Below are 20,033 nucleotides of genomic sequence, written 5' to 3' on the forward strand. Positions count from 1 at the left end.
CGCTCTTGAAAACATACACTTCCAGACGATTAAGCTTTCAGAGTTTTGGTGGGAATAGAATATGCTGAGTTCCCTTGATGGGAAAATTATCTATAGCAAACTAAACAACAAATAAACAAGTAAACAAGCCTACAAACAACAAACCCTTTTTATTTTACTATCACTACATCAGCAATATTCTAGACCACAAAACTGTCTAATTACTTACAGACAAAAAGTGTTGGGCATAAAGTGTACAATAAGTGCATAAATTCCTTGATTCTATATTCTTGATGGCACCATGCAGCATGAGATCATTTGTATGTCACAATAAATGTTTATTTATCGTAAAAAAAAAAATATCTGACAACAGAAAGATTTTGTTTTGTTTATAGTAATGTAACAACGCACAATGAGTTGTCAGTAGTCACTGATCCATTAAAACACTAATGGAAACCCAACACAAACACACATTGTACTTTGTACACTCACTTGTAAAACAGTTGTCATGGTTATGGGTTACTATAAATACAGGCCTGGAATGTCATCTTTGAGAGGGCAAGGCCCTTTTCATTTTGTAAAAGTCACTTCCATTCCATTCCATAGGAACCTTTTATTTGAAAGGGGCACCAAGGCTAAGACTAGAGAGCAGTAGATGCTATGGCCTCCACAGCCCTTCCAGGTCTGTGTACACGATAGGCGTAATTGTATTGTATACTGTACAGGTATACTACACTTGACAGTGACATCATTGGATCTATAAATAGAAAGGGGAATTTTCTTTCAGGGAGTGATGAGCAATAATGCCAACTACAGTGTACATGGTACTATGGACTAGAGCATCACACAGACCCAGCACTAACAGTGTACAGTAAGCCAAGACAGAAGTCACAGCTTTGGGGTGAAAACTGATGAAGAAAGACCTCCAACAACACCAAGAAATTGCTTGAAACCTTACACAATCGTAAGTACTTGTTAGTCCATGAACTGTAGGGACAATTATTTAGACTGAGGTAAAATAGTTTGCATGTGAATGTTGGCAAAGGTATACAATGTCACTGCCTTTGTTATCTTTTGTTATAACTTTTGTTATCTTCAGAACCCCTTACGAGCTCCTTCCACACTAAATGAATATCCCAGAAAATTCCCTAGAAGATTTACTTGGCCTTTTCACACACTTGAAATTCCTTGGGAAGGGAAATTACTTTGAATTTTCATAACTCAAGCACGGATGACGTCATCATGACGTAACTTCAACGGTTTCTTCTCCTAATGAATTAACTATGTGCGAAGTTTCAAGTTCATACAACCTTGGGAAAGATGTTTTTGTGAGGGGACAAAGAAGATTCAGAAGAAGAAGAAGAAGAAGAAGTATTAAGAAGTAAAAAACTGAACAAAAATAAGAGGTGTTCCGGGCTGTTGGCCCGAACACCTAATAATAAAAACAAGGCTATAATTTTGACACAACATGGTGTGCTGTAGTACAGTAGCCCCATAACAAGTCATTCACAGAATGGTTAGTCTGACTACCCCCCCCCCCCCCTAAGTGCAGCAGCAAAACAATTGAGTCGTAGAGAATGTATTTGTTAAAAGATGTTTTTATGATTGTAACTCAACAAAAAGGCAATACATACATTATAAATTTATTAAGTGTGTCGGGAAGTTTTTGTTGTGTGCAAAGGAAATTGCAGTTATTGCTGGCAAACAACTGTAGAAATGTTCACCTCTCAATGGCCATACATGTATTTAACAAGTTTAAGCGTTACATTAGCCCAAAATGTCGGACTCTTGTTTTTAAAAGTACACTGTATGCTTGTGGGTGGGGTTAAGCCAACCCCCGGATTTGCATCTTGAGTGTATTTCCCGAGAAAATAGCATCAATTAGGAAAAACAAACATGGGGAGGTGGTGGGGTTATAAAAAAATTAAGGAATTTCCTTCTGTTTTTTTTTCTGGGAGTTGTTTTTGTAGTTGAAAGGGGCTCATTTAATTAATTAGTCAAAAGTTCTTGCCTTTTTGTTTTTCTTTCTTTTCTTTTTTCTTGTTTTGACCCTGGGATGCTTAAAGCACTCAATATTCAAACTATAATAACTGCCTGGCAAGCTGTTTCACAATTAAATGTGTAACTATTGAGAAGATCATAGAGTAAGGACAGAGGTGAGAAGATGAACAATGCAAAATTACGTACAAAATGTGTAAGAACATGGTTCCAGCACCTTGTATTTTGCGCAAGTACAATCACCTGAAATCATAACACATTGAAAGATACAATATGAGTAGATCGAACTAACAGTATAGTTAATTGATATTTTTGCACCAACAGGGAAAGATCGTAACAAGCTCATGTCAAAGATGGCTGCCAGTATCACAGTCACTTCAGTGCTTGATAAGATCAGTAAGGATCATCTAGAATGTCCAATATGCACCAATCGCTTCATCAATCCAACAATGCTAGACTGTCTACACAGCTTCTGCTTCACATGCCTCAAGGAGCTTCACCAACAAGATCCTAAAAACTCCATCCTACTGTGTCCTCTGTGCAGAAAGAAAACAACACTAGAAGACAACAAGGTTGACAGTCTACCTCAGGACTTTAAACTCAATGCCCTGGTGGATGAGTTTACTGTTCAGGAGCAACTCATGGAGGGTCATGGGTCAGAGGTCAAATGTCAAGCCTGTGAAAGAGATCATACGGCTGTTTCCAGATGTATTGACTGTGACAATTTTATTTGCCAAGAATGTCAACAAGCACATCAGCATTTTGCTACCTTGAAATCACATAAGATCTACTCACTTGCTCAACTGCAATCAGGTGTAGTAACTTACCGCAGTAAAATCAGGGAATACATTCCAAAGTGTGGCAAGCACAGTGATCAGACTCTCAACATCTACTGCAACACATGCCAGAAGTTAGAATGCACAACATGTACTGTTCTTGATCATGGAAATCCAAAACATGACCTTATTGGTATACCTGAGGCTTTAGACAAATGCAAACAGGAAGTCGCAGAGCTGGTTGCAATCGCTGAGAGTTGCAAGGCTGATATTCAAACTGCCATGGAACAAGCCAGTGAGTCTCGCAAGAAACTGGAATCTTCATATGCTGAAACCAATATGAAAATCTCCCAGAAGGCTGCCAAGGAGAGAGCAAAGATCACCGAAGAGGAAAAGCAGCTGAAGCAAGAGGCAGAGAGTGTTTACAAAGACAGAGTCCAGACATTTGAAACTGCAGAGGCAACCAACACAAAAGAAGTGACCCAGGTAGAGCACAAGCTGGATGAAGTGAATCAGTTCATGACCCAAGCAAGCTCTCACGAGATTATGGATTTCAAACTGAAACTTATAAACAATCTTGATGAACTAACTAAGAAACAAGGTGAGATTGTGTCTGACAGGCTTTCCTTTCTTGAGTTTGAAGAAGGTGAAAGGTCAGTGGGAAGACTGGTGCTGGAAGATGATCAACAAGCTAAAGCAGAGGCTCAGGCCAAGGAACATGAAACAATCCATACAAAACAGGAGTGGAAACTGAAGGAAAGTGTTAGTAAAATTGGGAACACAATATTTAAGTGGGCGAAATCGGTTGCAGCTTTCTCCGACAATGAAATAGTAGTACTAGATACAACACACAATGCATTGTTTTCATTAAAACCTCAATTAGCAGCAGACAAATCACAATCTACTCACTGCCTACAAAGATTAAAAGTCACAGGACTTACTAAACCAACAGCACTCACTGTGGACAATAATGATCACCTGTATGTGATTGACAAAAGAGAAGTCAAGGTTTTTAACAGGAAATATATGCCCCTCTATCAGTTCCAACTAAGTGTAAGAGACTTCTCCCCATCATGCCTTGCAGTGGATGAAAACAATCTCATAGCAGTGGGTTATAAAGAAGGGCAGAAGATCTCACTCTACAACCCTGATGGATCACTCAGCAGAACATTCTCTACTAAAGTAAATGTACACTATTTGACTTCATACAAGGAGAGGATTATCTACAGCAGTAGAGGTGATACACATTTACACTCAGTTGATTATAAGGGTGGAAAGGTGTTCTCAGGAGATACTGATCAGTCTGAATCATCCTATGGTGTGTGCTGTGATAAAGATGGAAGTATCTTTGTTGCTCAATATAATAGGACAACACAAAACAATAGAATATGTCAGTACAGTCCTGATGGCATTGGATGTGTCATTGAGGATTGTGGTAACGCCTATGACATCACATTCACACCATCAGGCAATCTTGTAGTGGCAGCAAAAACATCAGTAAACATCTTCCAAGTTGTTTCCCGGTACAACAGTAAGACCTCACCTTGGAACATGCTAAAGTGAACAAACCAAAACAACTAAAACAATAGTATCATAGCATGCACATTACCCTAGTTCATGTACATTGTAGCTTTGGTTTTACTGGAAGTGAACACTGTAGATGTACCTTGTTTTTGATTTAGCAGAGAATCTGGACAAACAATTTCCTTATCCTGAATACAACCTTGAAGAGCATCCACAATCTGAAATGTCTGAAGCCAAAGGCAAAGGAGGCAATATGGCATGATGTACATTACGTTGTTTCAGAACAAAAAGGTTGTAAATCTCCTAAATTACTGTTTACGTGAAACGCTTGCCTTGGATCGGACGAGTTGGTCTATAAAAAGCGTTTGTAACTGTTTGTTATAAAATGCATTTGGTTGGAAAGATGTTTAAAAGGTAGAATACAATGATCCACACAAATTTGCCTCGAAATTGCGTGGTTTTCCTTTTACTTTGCGAACTAACACGGTCGGTCATTTATGGGAGTCAATATTTGACTTCCATTAGCCGACCGTGTTAGTCGACGAGGTAAAACAAAAACTGGCAATTTCGTGGCATGTTTGTGTGGATCATTGTATTGTACTTTTACAACATCTTATGCTTTTTATAACAAATGGTTACAAACGCTTTTCAAAGACCAACTCGACCGCTCAAAAGGCAACGTGTTCCTATAAGATATTATGTTGTTCCACTGTGACTTTTATGCCAGATACAAATTTGTTGAGGAATCACGATTAGATACAAGACGAACTGTACAAATATACTCAATAACCCAAAATAACCTTGTTGCACCATGGTCGCATGGACACAACAATTTCATCAGTGAAGCAGATTATTATGTACTTTTATATTACACCGCTTGCTAGTTCTGTTTTCTGGTTGGCTGAAACACGGTCACATGCATGAGATTTACGCCATCAGGAACTAGACCTGCATTGAGACACTGTGTGTGTACGCTTTGCAGGAAATAGTTCCATGTGTGGGCAATAGACTTATAATTTTTGACTGGTTACAGCGCCCTCTCTTGACATGAATGATGGACTAGCAACTAAAAAGTTTCTTTCTTATTTCACATTTTTGACCCAAGGTGTTATAAAACAAATTATGGACTGGCACATTATGGACTGGCCTAATTCAGTAAATAGTGTACGTCTATTCCCCCTCGGGCCTGTGAGTGACCAGAGGAGGGACCTATTTCCCTCAGCCTTCAGCCTTAGGAAATAGGTCCCTCTCCTGGTCCTGCAGGAATAGACATGCAATATTTACCTCATTGCCAGTCAACAAGTGTTCAACAACATGTGAATGGCCTATAATGTACAATATGTAGTTCAACATGCACTAAAAGGCACGTTTGTTCAATAAGGTCACATTCATATTAATAATTATTTTAAATTTTTAATGCCTGTAAATGGGAATCAGAATGTACTAAAACTAAAATAAACTGATAATTATTGTAAATTTTCTTTTACAACTATTTTTATATTAAAACATTATATTTTGCTTGTCAAATAAATTGTGACTAAAACACAATTCATCTCTATAATCTGCTCTAACAGACCTGTTCACTTTGTTTTTGAAAGGACAAGGGCACCAAGGCATAAGGGCACCATTAGCCAGGAGAAATCTTAGGTCATGCACAGTGTGTACTTTGTGTATGAAAAGCCCTGCTCCTATGTACATGTACTTCCTGCGAATGCGAAGCGAATTTTGAAATCGCAAGCTGTTTTCATGTTTTGCAAATCACTTGTTGTTAATTTGTGACGTCAACAATTTTATTGCATTTGCATTCGCAGGAAGTACGAATCTGGCTTTATACCACAGAGTACTGTGAAATGGTTTGGAATAGTGCAATCTGCGTACAGGTGCAGAAAGTTGTGCAGGTGGAAATGTCACGCATCACGTTGATGTGTGATGAGCGTGTCCATCCGCACCCCAATTAACACACCTGAGGGTGGGCAAGGGGGGGGGGGGGGTGCACTTTGAGGCAATCTGACACGTCTTACGACCTTGTCGCACAAGGCAACTTTTACAGGCATCTATAGATGGAGACCAAGGAAAAAACAGACACGGGAAAGTAAAAGGTCTTCACAGGGGAATTCTAAAGACTGGGCCCGTGCTCTACACAAGGAAATTTTTGTGTAAAATGTATGGGAAACTTGTACAAAGGAAAGAACAAAAGCACGCTCCACAAGGATGCGTTTTGAGATTGCGTGGTCCTGTCTTCAGCATGCATTTATTGTAACAACCCTGGCTAGCTCAAAACAGCCACATCGACGCACTGAGTCCACCATATATCTCACACCATGCATGCATGCACACAGTATAGCCTGGGTGGGTAGCGCAATAGTGCACTTGCAAAACAAACTAAACAAAAACAGATAAATAACGGAGAAGAAAAAAAACCCACACCAATGCCTTGGTAAATTCTACTGTAGTGGGTACAGTGAATGGTCCCGCCATGATTTAGCACAAAGCACCCACAACACCATCAGTGGGTGCCTCTTAATTTTCAATGATTGTTTATTCAGGCAAAATATCACCATGCACTGCCAGGAAATTATACAAAATCCAAGGCTTGTACATGATCTGAGTAAATGTTGAAATGCAGTCAACCATTTTCTCATTGGTAAGAGTGTTTTCTCATTTTCATGCTACTTCGCATGAAAAGCAGTTTCTTTCTTGAGGACAACACAAGAAATAATACAAAGAAGCACATTCTTTTGTTTCTATGAAATTTATTAATATTAAAGCATGGGGAAATTGCCGCGAACAAAACCCAATTGACATGCTTGATTGATTGGGGGAGTGGAGCAGTAGGGTGGGCGCTGAAGGATGCACCAACTGTATAACAAACTCCAATAGAAACCAATGCTAAATGCTTACAAAATACGTAACAAATGTTTAGGCCCTAATGTCTCTCAGCCTCTTAAAAAACAAAAAAAATATTTCCAGAAAAATAAATGAGCTTGATAAGATTTCTGGTGGGACTTAAAACACTTCTGCCGTTGATGGCGCGCGTCACAATGTCAATGCTTTGACATCATGTATGGGAGTTTTCTTTGTTATACCTCTAGCTGCAACAGTTACAAAGCGGCTACAAATTGAAGCTCCCAACTATGACGTAACATGAGTGATTTCGTAACGGCGCTTTTTGGGAATCTTTCAGAAAAGCGCTGGTTAAGGGTATTCAAAATGATTGTTTTTTTTTACACGATTAAAATCTATTTATAGTCATACAGATATGACTTGATTTCCTTATTGATTGAAACATTTTAAATGAAATTCAGCAAAGTTCACGACTTGACATTTTCGTTCAACAGGTCTTTAAATTCACTATCAGCATTTCTGGACAAAGTTGCTTCTTAAGTTTCGCGCATTATCGGTCACTCAGTGACGCTGTACTGTACAGTTTTTCTTGCAAGGTATCTGTGGGATTACATTTGAATTACATATGGTGGTTTACAATGTGCTGTGGTGCAATATGCTGCTGATCAGACCCTTCTCTTCAGGACTAGTGCCCTGGGTTCTTTTATGTGCATTACACACACACACAAGACCAAGGGCTTTATGTCCCATCCGAAGGACGCAGCAATAATAGTGTAGTGTCTCGCCAAAGGACACAAGAGTTCCGACTCTCGAACCCACACTCTGATAAACAGAAACACCAGAGCTTGAGTCGGGTGCTCTTATTTAGACCACGATACATCACTACTGTATACATGTGTGCACAATTTCTTTTTTCAAATTCTTCATGGCACCAGCTGAAGATAATCAGTACATGTCATAATAAAAGTTTAATAATTAATCCTTTTTTAAATGCAATTCTGTCAACAGATGGCTGAAGAAAGCAGCGTTCTCCCTCAACAGTGGTCCGCTGGTTAAAGTTAAAACACTAGAGGACCAGTCAGAATTCACGCTATGTGGTCCAGCTGGCTAGCTTAGTTTAAAATGGTTTCAAAAGCTTCTTTATTTCATTTGAAACATGCTTCCATTTTTTATGGCTACAGATCTTTTTCTTATGCCGCACCGTTTCTTTGGAATAGTCTTCACGTGCATTATCGCCAAGCTAATTCTTTACAATCTTTTAAGTCCCTGTTGAAAACTCAATTGTTTAAAGCTGCCTTTTTGTAATTTGCTTATTTGTATCTTGTATCTTTTTATCATTGTTTATTTTATTGTTCTCTTTATGCGCTTAGAGGCTTTTTGCAATAGGCGCTTTACAAATGTCTTGTTATTATTATTATTAGTGTAAAAGGTGATGGACTAGTGAAGTGCCAAGCTAGTATAAACTGGTCCTGTTGGCCAATGGCCAGTCACTTCGAAATTTAAGGGATAACTCAGAAAAGATTGTGGTTGCTTGTAACTTCTATGGGAACCTTTTGAAAGGGCGTGAAGGCCAATACCAGAGGCAACAGAGGCGACGGCATCCGCAGCCTCCATAACTCCAGGCATCTTGTACATTGCACAGTGTTCAGACTTACATACATCATGCGCATTACGCATAAGTGCATTACACTAACTGTCATGACTGGTGTACGTATGTACTTTGTTCATGTAAGGGCAAGGAAATTTATCTGTATGTCAATACACTGCATCTGCATAATGACAGAAACCTTGAAGTTGAATTGGAGCATTTCAAGGGGCACCAAGGCAATAACCTGGGGCATGAAGGCAATTGAGTTCATTGCTTTACTATGTCATGAAACATCATACATAATTTGTACAATGTACAGTATTAACAATGTACAAAATGTAGGTCTAAAATGCACTTTTTGGATGAAAATATTGATAATTTTATACAAAGCAGGAAATACAGGAAATCATTTTTCCTCTTTGATCCATTAACATGTAAATCCTCAACTCTTTGGTCCAGCAATTAGCAATGAAATTAACGAGTATCTTCAGCTATGCATGAACAATACACAGTACCTCCCATTGTTTATACTGTAAATATACGCCATCTGTTCCAGCAGAGTTATCCTAGGCCTACTGCTTTGTTAACAATAACAGTCTGAATGCACACTCCAACTAATGCACCCCTGCTCCAATCAAAGCATTGTTAAAATTTCATGTCAACATCTTGAATGATACGGTTAATGGTGTATCACTTGGTGTCAAGCACAGTGGACTCAAGCAGATTGCTGATCTTGACACTTGTGTCCTTGAGCGAGACACTTAACCATTATTAAGAGAAACTATGTATAAATATAAATATGAATAGTAAGCTTGCGGGTACAACCATGAGTAAAATCTCTCTTGAAGGAGTGGTGGCTCTGAAAAGAGCCGGTTTGGTCTCAACAATTTGAACAGTATACTCTGCTCGTCTTCAGGAGCAGAGTATACTGTTCGAAACGTCGAGACCAAACCGGTTCTTTTCAGAGCCACCACTCCTTCAAAAGAGATTTTACTCATGGTTGTACCCGCAAGCTCACTATTTATTTTTATAGTTTCTCCTATTCTCCAAACCCATGCAAAGCTTCAAACACCATTTAACCATTATTGCTTCATCCTTTGGATCGGGTGTATTGTAGAGCCTTTAGGCCCTCAGTGTTGTGTAAAATGCATTGTAAAAAGAAGAACCAACATTGCAAAGAGATGGGCCAACAAAATTGAATCGTATTTATCAGATCCAAAGTAAATGTTTGCACATAATTTTGTTCTGTTCAGAAACAGAGCTACATGTAGGTATTGTTATTGAATTGTAAAATACAAGACCGTCGGACTTATCCGGGCTTATCCAGGCTTTACACTGTTAGATCAGTAAAAAAACTACGCAATTATTCATATTTTAATTACATTTTTAATGTGCTAGGCATACATTGTACATGTTTTGAAGATAATGATAGTAGAAAGCGTCCCTTAAAATATTACTTGTTGAGGTGCTGTAGTTTTTTAGAAATTAGTAAAACTAAACACATCAACAGAAGTAAGTCCCCCCCCATAAGGTAAAACATTTTCCCAATACAACTATTTAAGAAATAATTCTATGACATGTTTCCTAAGTGTTGTGTGAAAATGAAAGATGTGGTGGATTACATAAAGTGCCTACATGTACACTGCCAGCAACTGTTAGCAAAATCCAATTCTGAAATTTTCCTTTAAAGATGGCAATTTGTCTTTTCTTTTGATATCGTGATTGACTCAACGTCGTCGTTTAGAAGGAAAACTTTTGTAATCTTTCAACAAAAAACGTCGGAAATGTCACTGTTTTAACTAAGGGAATCAATGTGTGAAGAGGTTTTCAACTAGTGGTTTAATCCCAAGAGGCCTGGTTCTTGATAATTTTACCGAGACAAAGTCGAGGTAAATTATAAAGAACCAGGCCTCGGCGGGTTAAAACCACTAGTTGAAAACCGATTCAACACACTTTGATTCCCATTCATATACCTTTTTCGGTCAAAAACATCATCACTTTTTGGTCAAAAAGTAAAATAAATGCAAAAAATATAATTGTTATAAATGATTTCTTTCAACACAACACCCCTCCAGCTATGAAATGGTTAAGCCCTCCGCCGCCCTCAGGTAAACAGCTCCTTATAAGGGAATGCTGTGTGCGTCGCGCGTATCGCGTGATGTGGCACAACTGATTCAGCCGGTGCTCTCGACCAATAGGAATGAAGAAACTGTCTAATAAGAACAGGTGCAAGGTCGCGTGTCACGCCCATGAATTAACACTTTTTACCGGTCATAAACAAAGGTTTATACACACCCACGTGACGCGCTCTCCACCAATAGGAATAGCGAAACTGTCTGAGGTATTTATGAATACTTATTTTATGCTGTTTTACATGTATGCTGTCTTATTAGAAGTTTCATAAGGATTTAGACAAAACCTTCCTATCGGTCGTCGTCATGACGATCGCGGATAATACTAAATCTGGTTTCTTGGTTGTAATTAGAGGACTATCCGGTTTATTAAAAGGTATCCGTGCCCCTTGCGGATATCCGGTTAGGTAAAAAACAGTATTCGTGGTTACGGTAAGGAAAAACTTTTCGCCATTAACCGGCTATTCAAGTTATTCGCCCAGACCTATTGCTGTGTAAACACTGTGCACTGTCCTGAAGCTGTAACTACAGCCCTAATGAATAATTCATCCAGTTGCCGATCATGCCCTATGGCAAACACACATGATAGATTCACTCTGTTTCCAATAACCTGCAAAGGGTGCAAAGGGTCGAGTTCAGCACCGGCTTTGAATCGATGCGAGATTCTCTTTCTCTGAAAAGACCTTAATTGAATTCTGTATCAAGTTTCATAAAATTATCCGTTTTTGCCAATTTGCTGTTTTTTCTTCACATACAGTACATGTACGTGTACAAGTAGTTCTGAAAGTAGTTGGTTTTGCAAATAGTTTGTGTAGTTTAGTATATTAAAGGAGTTTGAATAAAATTCCTCCTCCACATCAACATTGCTAATATCGCGTAATATAACTGTATGGCACAGTCCAAAATAGTTTATAACCATGGCCTGCGTTGCCACTGGTCTTGGCCTTTTGCATTGACTTTAACATTTTCCAATGGAAGTGCCCCTTGCAAAATGAAAATGCCCTTGCCCTTTCAACATGTTCATAGACGAAATTCCAGGCCCCTGCTGGTTTAGTAAAAGAATTGAGCTACATTGTACATGATAAGCCTTGCTGTCTTGAGGATATTCCCCTCAATTTTGAGCCTTGCACTACAAAATCATACATTCTCCTGAAGACGAGCAGAGTATACTGTTCGAAACGTCAAGACCAAACCGGCTCTTTTCAGAGCAAACACTCCCTCAAAAGAGATTTTTACACATGGTTACCCGCAAGTCTACTATTCATTTTCATATTTAAAATTACAATGTACTCTCATACAATTAGTGTAAAGTAATCGACAGATGCACTCTGCGTTCCATCATCCCCCCCCCCCATGGGCTAGTCAATTTGAAAGCTACTCAGCCATAACAACAGGCCACAGTAAAACCAAGAAGTACTCCTGGGGAATCTTGCTATATTAAGCCAAAAAAAAAAAAAATATGTTTGGCATCCTGCCTTTTTAATAAAAGGAAGGCGGAGGACCTTTTTAATGTTGTTGTTGTTAAATGTCCGGCCGACACATTTGTTAAAGACAACCGTCAAGTAGCAACAAGGCTGTTTTTCAAATTTGCTTTTGTTTTTGTCTGAGATCGCTAAAATGTGTTGTAAAAATAGGGAGACTGCCAACGTACAGGGCTAGATAGCTCAGTTGGTTAAGTGCCGTCACGTTAAAGATGCTATGTCAGATTTTTGGCCCCAAACATTAAAAAATAGATTTTTTTGAGTGAATGGTATTTCAAAGAGTATCACCCGCTCTAACGAAAAAAAGTTTAACTTTTACTATTAATGGTCAGGAACCATAACAAAAATTTAAAACGTTTCTTATAAAACACATAAGAATTGGTCACGTGATATATTGTCGTGATCCTGACAAAATTTTGAGCACTTTATTTCACTGCTACTAATAATTGGTGGACTTTTTCGAGCAATGACTCAAATGAAAGCTTGTAACTTTCTCTGCCCCCATCAAAATACCTTTTGATATGATTGAATTTTAGATCAAAATTTTGGGGTCAAATCGGCCAAAAATCTGACATAGCATCTTTAATCCAAAGGTCATTGGTTCGAGTCCCACACTAGTACATTTTTCTTTATTCAACTCCCAATTAAAAAAAAAAAATTTTTTTTTAAAAAGTAATAAAAAATAAATAACAAAGAAAGCAGCCTCAAACATGTTTTTTTTTGTGGCTTTACTCCACCAGGACAGTCATCCCAATGGGACACTCATCACTATACTCTCGCTACAAGCTTCTTTGTGTGTATGGACACACCTGATCACGCTAACTCGGTATGACACAACTTGTCATTAGCTGTGACCGATTGCAGAATATCAGATAGCTTTAAAAGAGCCTGAATTTGAAACGAATGTGTTTCGTGCAGATGGAGATGAATCAAATTGTATTTGAAATGTTCTCTCCTGGAAAGAGATCATCGGGTTGAATTGCCAGGTTAAGTTTATAACTTTAATATCAAAATTATTACTGCATTTCTTTGGGTCTCCGTTGGAAGGCTTGGGAAAGTTACATTTGTACGTAGACAGATCCATGTACCTGGGCTTGCATTGTGGCAAAAACCCCGCATGACTAGGCCCTACATGCTATTGCTACAGGGCTTGCAGCTTATTGTGTTTACAACCAGAATCAAAATGAGGGGAACTTCCTGAGACGGTTTACCATGCAGGAACTGTTTTTTGAATCGCACTGGGTAATGTTTTTTTAAATATAAGATTAATTATGTTCTTCATTAGCCAACAAAAATGAAAGTAGATCATACTAAAGTCAACATTGAAACATTTTTCAATTTATTAACTCACTTCCCCTAAATATATTAAACAGTAGAGTAGGCCTACATGTACATGTGTACAGTATGTGTATTTTTTATTTAACTGAATAAAAAAAGGCTTCAGGCCTCAAGTCTTTTAATATTTGAGCGAGAATTTACCTCTTTTTTCTCTCTACTTCAGAGAGAGCCCTTTCTCACAATGTTTGATAGACAACTCTCAATTGCTCTGTCCCAAGTAATTTTTTTGCTAACATTAATAACAATTATTTTTTAGTAATTACAAATAGTGTCCAGTGACCAGGCTGATAAGTGTGTGTTCTTAATTCTTTTGCTACACCAACAAAGCTGTAGTAATACACAGTGTGTTAAAGGCAGTGGACACTAATGGTAATTACTCAAAATACATGTGGTTATTAGCATAAAACCTGAGGTTATATAAAACATTGTGAGAAACGGCTCCCTCGGACATGTCTGAAGTGGAGTAGTTTTCGCGAAAAAAAGTAATTTTCCACGAATTTGATTTCAAGACCTCAGATTTAGAATTTGAGGTCTCGAAATCAAGCATCTGAAAGCACACAACTTCGTGTGACAAGGGTGTTTTTTCTTTCATTGTAATCTCGCACCTTCAGAGACCAATTGATCTCAAATTTTCACAGGTTTGTTATTTTATGCATATATTTTAAGGTACACCAAGTGAGACGACCGGTCTTTGACAATTACCAATAGTGTCCAATGTCTTTAATGTGTCCTAAAGGTAATGCGGGACGCTGAAGCTACATTACATATTTGTACATTGCCGGTAGCATGTAAGCGCAACCACATGGTCCATGAAGTGTGACCGATGACGTAAAAGGATTCAGTCCGACTAATTACTTTTATCACTATCAGGTCTGAAACTCATTCAGAAGATATGTTTTAAAGGATTATAATTTCCCACAGATATATTGTCAGCTATTATCTTCCAGTATGCGCTAATCCACCAATCAGATGCTCAAACTTCTAGGGGGATAGAAACATATACTTCCTCTGTTTTATATACTACATGTACTTCCTCTGTTTTTATTGAGTGTCAATGCATCACTCTCCGTATACGGACAGTGCAAAAACTTCATTCTAAACTTTGTGTGTGCGAAACAACGTTCTGAAATTTTAAACTTTGCGCGTTGCACATGAGACTGGAAGATGGGACGCAAAAGCGCTATATTTTTCTGTATTCCAGTCATGCTTGTATGATAACTTATAATATAATCAACCTTGCATTGACATCATCTAGGCGCCATCTACATGTAAGAGGTAAAACGATGAAAAAACAATCAAAATGCACAGATTTGTACATGGGGCACCGAATTTGGCAAATGAACGACCGTCTTTATACTTAGGTGAGTGCACCCTACTGATATGATATCCAGGGCTGTATGTTTCGTTTTTGAAAGGGCAAGGGCACCAAGGCAATTTCTCTTTGTCATAGGGCACCCTATGAGGAAATTGTAAAATTCTACTGGAGCATTTCAAGGGCACCAAGGCAATGACAAGGGGCAACGGAGGCAATCGCCTCTGTTGCCTCTGTTAAGTATCAGGCCTGGATATCATGTGCAAGGTCCATTTAACAAACCAAGTAAGGCCAAGTAAATTAAATAACATGTTACTCGTCCCCGCAACCTCCCATTTTGGATGTTGCACCAAATTGTTTAGTTTATTGTTATGTATAAAAAATAAAAAAACAAAATGCTAAATCTATTTATCGGAGTCTAACAGTCATTTCAAGGGGCACCAAGGCAATGACCAGGGAGCATGGTGGCGATCTCTTTGTTGCCTCTGTGAAGTATCAGGCCTGAGGGGTCCTACTACTTGCCGTCAACTCACTTGTGCCGTCAACTCGCCGTCAACTCCTCCAATATACATTTAAAATCCACAAAAGAAGCATAGAACGGTGATCGTGAAAGAGAATTTGCGTAAGTTTTAGGTCATATTTCGGAATAAAAATTGAGTTTTTTTTCTTGTGAAAAAATTATCTCGAAGCAGCAAAACCGTCGGCCACCATCTTGCTTTTTCGTTGGATTAATCTAGGCCCAAGATGTCAATGATTGGTACTTTTTTTGTCAACACAAAGTCGTTTTTGTGAATGAATTTGTACCGAAAACCATGAGAAATATGTAGTTTAGCCCAGACTTAACACTTCCGTGCCCCATTTATAAATTTTTCAAGTAAATTTAATGAGTTGACTGCACGAAAATGATTTGACGGCGAGTTGACGGCAAGTCGGCGAGTTGACGGCAAGTAGTAGGACCGGGCCTGAGTCTACATTAACTTGACTGCAGACCTGGGGCCGATTTCACAAAGCAATGCAATTCATCGCAAGACAAATTTCAGTATCACCATAGTGATTTGTTTTGTGACATCACACTTTACTTAGCAACTATGATTGATTTGTAGTTGCGATCAATCTAAGATCTTTGTTAAATCGGCCCCTGAGCGCTATTGTAGGAAGCCACTGGCACTACAATATTGTTATAGCCATAGGAAGAGTTACATGTAACATGGCGTGTCACGGCCGAGCGGTTAAGAGCACTGGATTCAAGCTCTGGTGTTTGATCAGCAGAGTGTGGGTTCGAATCCCTGTCGTGACACTTGCTATGTAAAATTGGGGAGGTACATGTAGTGCTTCCTGCTCATCCGTATGGAATACCTGTTTCAGCCCTAGGAGTAAGTGGCAACGGCCTCTGAAATATTTTTTTTGTTGCCCACACCTTGAAGTGGCCTTCAGGCTAAGCTTGGGCGATATCGATTTATTTTATTCACGATATATCGCCAAAAATATCGCGATATTCGATATAATCGCGATTAATGAAATTTGTCATCATCAGTCTTAAAACTCCAAGTGAAAGTTGTAGAAGAGACAGTCCTAGCATAAGAGAGGTGTTCTAATGACCTATTCTTCTGGTTTTACTCCAAACCTATGGGGTGCAAGATGTCTCAGCTAGCAAATACATCGCGATATTTAATCGATATATCGATATATTGCAATTATCGCGATATATCGCGATATATCGATATTTCGATTAAAACCAAATCCATCCGATATCGAAATCGTGTCCAAATTAATATCGCGATATTCGATAATAATCGTGATATCGCCCAAGCTTACTTCAGGCCTGGTGTGTCTGGCGAATTGCAAAAAAAAAAGAACATGTACATACCTTGACAAATTCCATCAGTAGCTCTCCATCAAAGGTAGACGCTTCCTTTTGCAGCTTTAGCTTGCCTTTGGTGATTGTGAATGGAATGAGTTCATCATGACCCGTACCCCTACCAGCGATATCGTAGATGTCTAACCCCGAGACAACGGTGTGTAGATCATTGAGGACAACATCAAAAACCTGTCAAGAGAAGTGAGATATAATAACATTCTTTAGAGTCTAGCCACTGTGAACAACAAGCCTGGTCAAACTTAAAAGTATATTTCATGAGGGAAATGGTTGAATCTTGTTTGAGACTAAATCATAAAGCAAACGGGCTTGAAAGTGTAAAGCGCTCTATAAAAAAAAGAAACTTTTGCCAGAATCTACAGGTAAACAAGTAAACAGGTAAAACATAATACAAATGATTGAACCATGAGCAAATTGAGCACTGTTACTGTATCCCTCCTCCATCCAGACGGACTTGTTTTATTTTTACGTATGGTATTTTCTGCGGAGAAAATGTTTATTTTTAAGAAACTACCCACTAATTTAAATAAAAGTTCAATCATGAGCTATTAGAATTCGGGTCATCTCGTACCCAAGTCAACTCGTACCCAAGTCAACTCGTACCCAAGTCAACTCGTACCCAAGTCAACTCGTACCTAAGTCAACTCGTACCCGAGTCAACTCGTACCCAAGTCAACTCGTACCTGAGTCAACTTGTACTCAAGTCAACTCGCACCCAAATAAATGTTTACTTGTACTGATAAATATTGTAGTTTAATTTATTTATTTATATTGTTAATCATACATTTAGCTATTCGTTGTTGCAATGATTTTTGTTTTCTTGTTTTTTTTTCATGTTGCAGTTTTTTTTTACTTTTAGGCCTTACGGTGGGGAAAATTAATCAGAGAACTTTTTTTTTAATATAGGCTTGTTAGAATGAATTTTTTTTTTATTCAGAAAAAGATAATCAGAACTTACGCAAAGTGTTTTGGTTTGAAAAAGTGGAACAGTATATTTGTTCAAATTTACTTGTTTGAATCGGAAAACGATAATCAGAACATAACGCAAATGAATGAATTGAATGAATTTTTACCATGAAATTTTCTTTTGGGAACACTTTAACAGGAAACACACCCAGGTAAACATGAAGGTTTGCGTTTTATACATAGTATATTTTTTCATTGAAAAGAATTGGTCTCATATGAACATGGAGGTAGAATTATTTATACATCCATGATACGAAGAACTAGGTGTGCATCTGATCTTCTCAACGCCTTTCACGGCGACCCCGTCAACACAGGAATTTAAAAGAAACCACAATGGATCTGAATATATATTTATTGACCAAACCAACAGCGGACGAAAAAGCAAAAGCCTACATTAAATTATAAACAGAATAAACGATAAAAAGACAAGGGAAATAAATAAAATTAAAAAAAAATGAAAAAAAAATAATAAACAAATCGATGTAAACAATACCAAATAAAATAAAACAAAACACTGTAAATACATGTATACATTAGTTACTGGAAGTCATACCTATTTTTAAAATCATCATACCTTTGATCTTGCTATTCTTATTAATTGACCATTGTTAGTTGCATCATGATGCAACTTGCTCTCTAATCCTACCCTTTCATGTCTCCCTCCATTGTTGTCGAACAATACATTTACCACTTTTATGGTCCAGTAACCCTTCCTTTCATTCTAAACATCCTTTGTCCTCGCCACTTCACTCCTATTGGTTCATAGCCCCCAATATTGTTTCTGTAATAGGAACTTTGATTGGCTGTTATTTTCCCGCTTCTTTCTGGATCCTTTCCTTAATCCCTTTCCCCCTCTCTTTTTCTATAAATGGATATGTATTTGTTTGTACTTGTCTTATGCCTCTGAAGAAGGTCCGGATTGGATCGAAAGCTAAGGCCATCTACCCTATTCATTAGTTACTGGAAGAAGATATGATTCAGATTCAGTTATTTGGATAGCAGGCATGGCATTCAAGTTAGCAGAATGAATATCATAGCGGAAAAAAAGCAGAAATGAGATGAACAAACATTATTAAAAACAAAATTCGTGAGATTATTATTAATAAAAGTGAGCTCCATATGATGGTAGAACATCATTTTTATTTCCTATCGCTTACAAAATCACGCCGCACCGAAATTCTCCGTTTCGGCATACAACGTACGTTGTACGGTACGAGTTGACTTGGGTACGAGTTGACCTGGGTACGAGTTGACCTGGGTACGAGTTGACCTAGGTACGAGTTGACTTTGGTACGAGTTGACTTGGGTACAATATTTTGGGTACGAGTTGACTTGGGTACGAGTTGACTTGGGTACGAGTCGACCTGTTTCGATTTTTTATACATGTAAATTTCAATAGCAGTAGGCCTAGCACTGCTAGTTGCGATAACGTAACCCTCCTCCCGCTGTCATCGGGAGGAGGGTTACATGTACGTTATCTCAACTATAAATAATAGCACCTTGCATCAACCCTTTTGTCGTGTTCTGTTTTGTGTTAGTTTGTAAAGCTTTGTTTAACATATTACATGTATACTCCTCTATAAAGTTTATAGTTTGTCGTTATAAAAATATTTTTTTCACTCAAGCCAAGACCCCCATGTTTCACAAACCTTTTGCCGGGATGCTGCAAACCAAACCTCGCAAAATTTCAACACAAGCACATAATCTCCATCTTCTTCGATTGCGGTTGTATAGCCGAAGGTATTCACATCATATCGCTCCGTCTGGTAGAGGATTGCATCTTGTGGCGGCACACGCCCGATCACAGAAAGACTTTTTCCGAAGTCCGAGGCAACCCCAACCTCCAGCGGGTCACTCTCATATTCCACGCCGTACACATCCCGATGCGCGGGGCCGCCACAGTTGACGGCGAACACCACATCGGCAATGGCATTTGACGGTGAAATGCAGTGAAGGAAACATGTCAAGAGGACCGTGAAATATGTCAGATGTTTCATGCTGAAATGAAAATTGGAAATTGGTATAAAATTCGGTCTATTTGACATTTTGTGCGGTGAATTAGCAGCAGTCACTACACACAATTGGTCCCCGAGCGCTGCGTACGCATTGTACACACAGTGTATCGTGTTTGATCGTGGTTGGCCACATGTACAAAACGTTGACTTACAAAGACACTACTTTATTCGCGTAGCCGTTTGTTATTTATCTAAAACTCAACT

The 20,033-nt window shown here is 38.5% G+C and overlaps 2 protein-coding genes across 2 annotated transcripts; one reads left to right on the forward strand and one right to left on the reverse strand.

Annotated features, from left to right (window-relative positions):
* The first annotated feature begins 830 nt into the window (after window positions 1-830).
* Window positions 831-4,676, forward strand: LOC117290689 (tripartite motif-containing protein 55-like). The gene is made up of 2 exons (XM_033772210.1): window positions 831-943; window positions 2,302-4,676. Exon 2 carries the CDS (start codon window positions 2,322-2,324, stop codon window positions 4,314-4,316), a length of 1,995 nt encoding a protein of 664 aa, XP_033628101.1. The 5' UTR covers window positions 831-943; window positions 2,302-2,321; the 3' UTR covers window positions 4,317-4,676.
* A 10,231-nt stretch (window positions 4,677-14,907) lies between these two features.
* Window positions 14,908-19,925, reverse strand: LOC117290204 (malectin-A-like). Its single transcript, XM_033771462.1, has 3 exons — window positions 19,464-19,925; window positions 16,840-17,019; window positions 14,908-14,922 (listed from the first exon to the last, which is right to left on the reverse strand). The coding sequence occupies exons 1-3, from the start codon at window positions 19,857-19,859 to the stop codon at window positions 14,908-14,910; spliced, it is 591 nt and encodes a 196-aa protein (XP_033627353.1). The 5' UTR covers window positions 19,860-19,925.
* Window positions 19,926-20,033: the final 108 nt, after the last annotated feature.

The sequence above is a fragment of the Asterias rubens genome, chromosome 5 (genome assembly GCF_902459465.1).
Source record: "Asterias rubens chromosome 5, eAstRub1.3, whole genome shotgun sequence".
Taxonomy (NCBI): Eukaryota; Metazoa; Echinodermata; class Asteroidea; order Forcipulatida; family Asteriidae; genus Asterias; species Asterias rubens.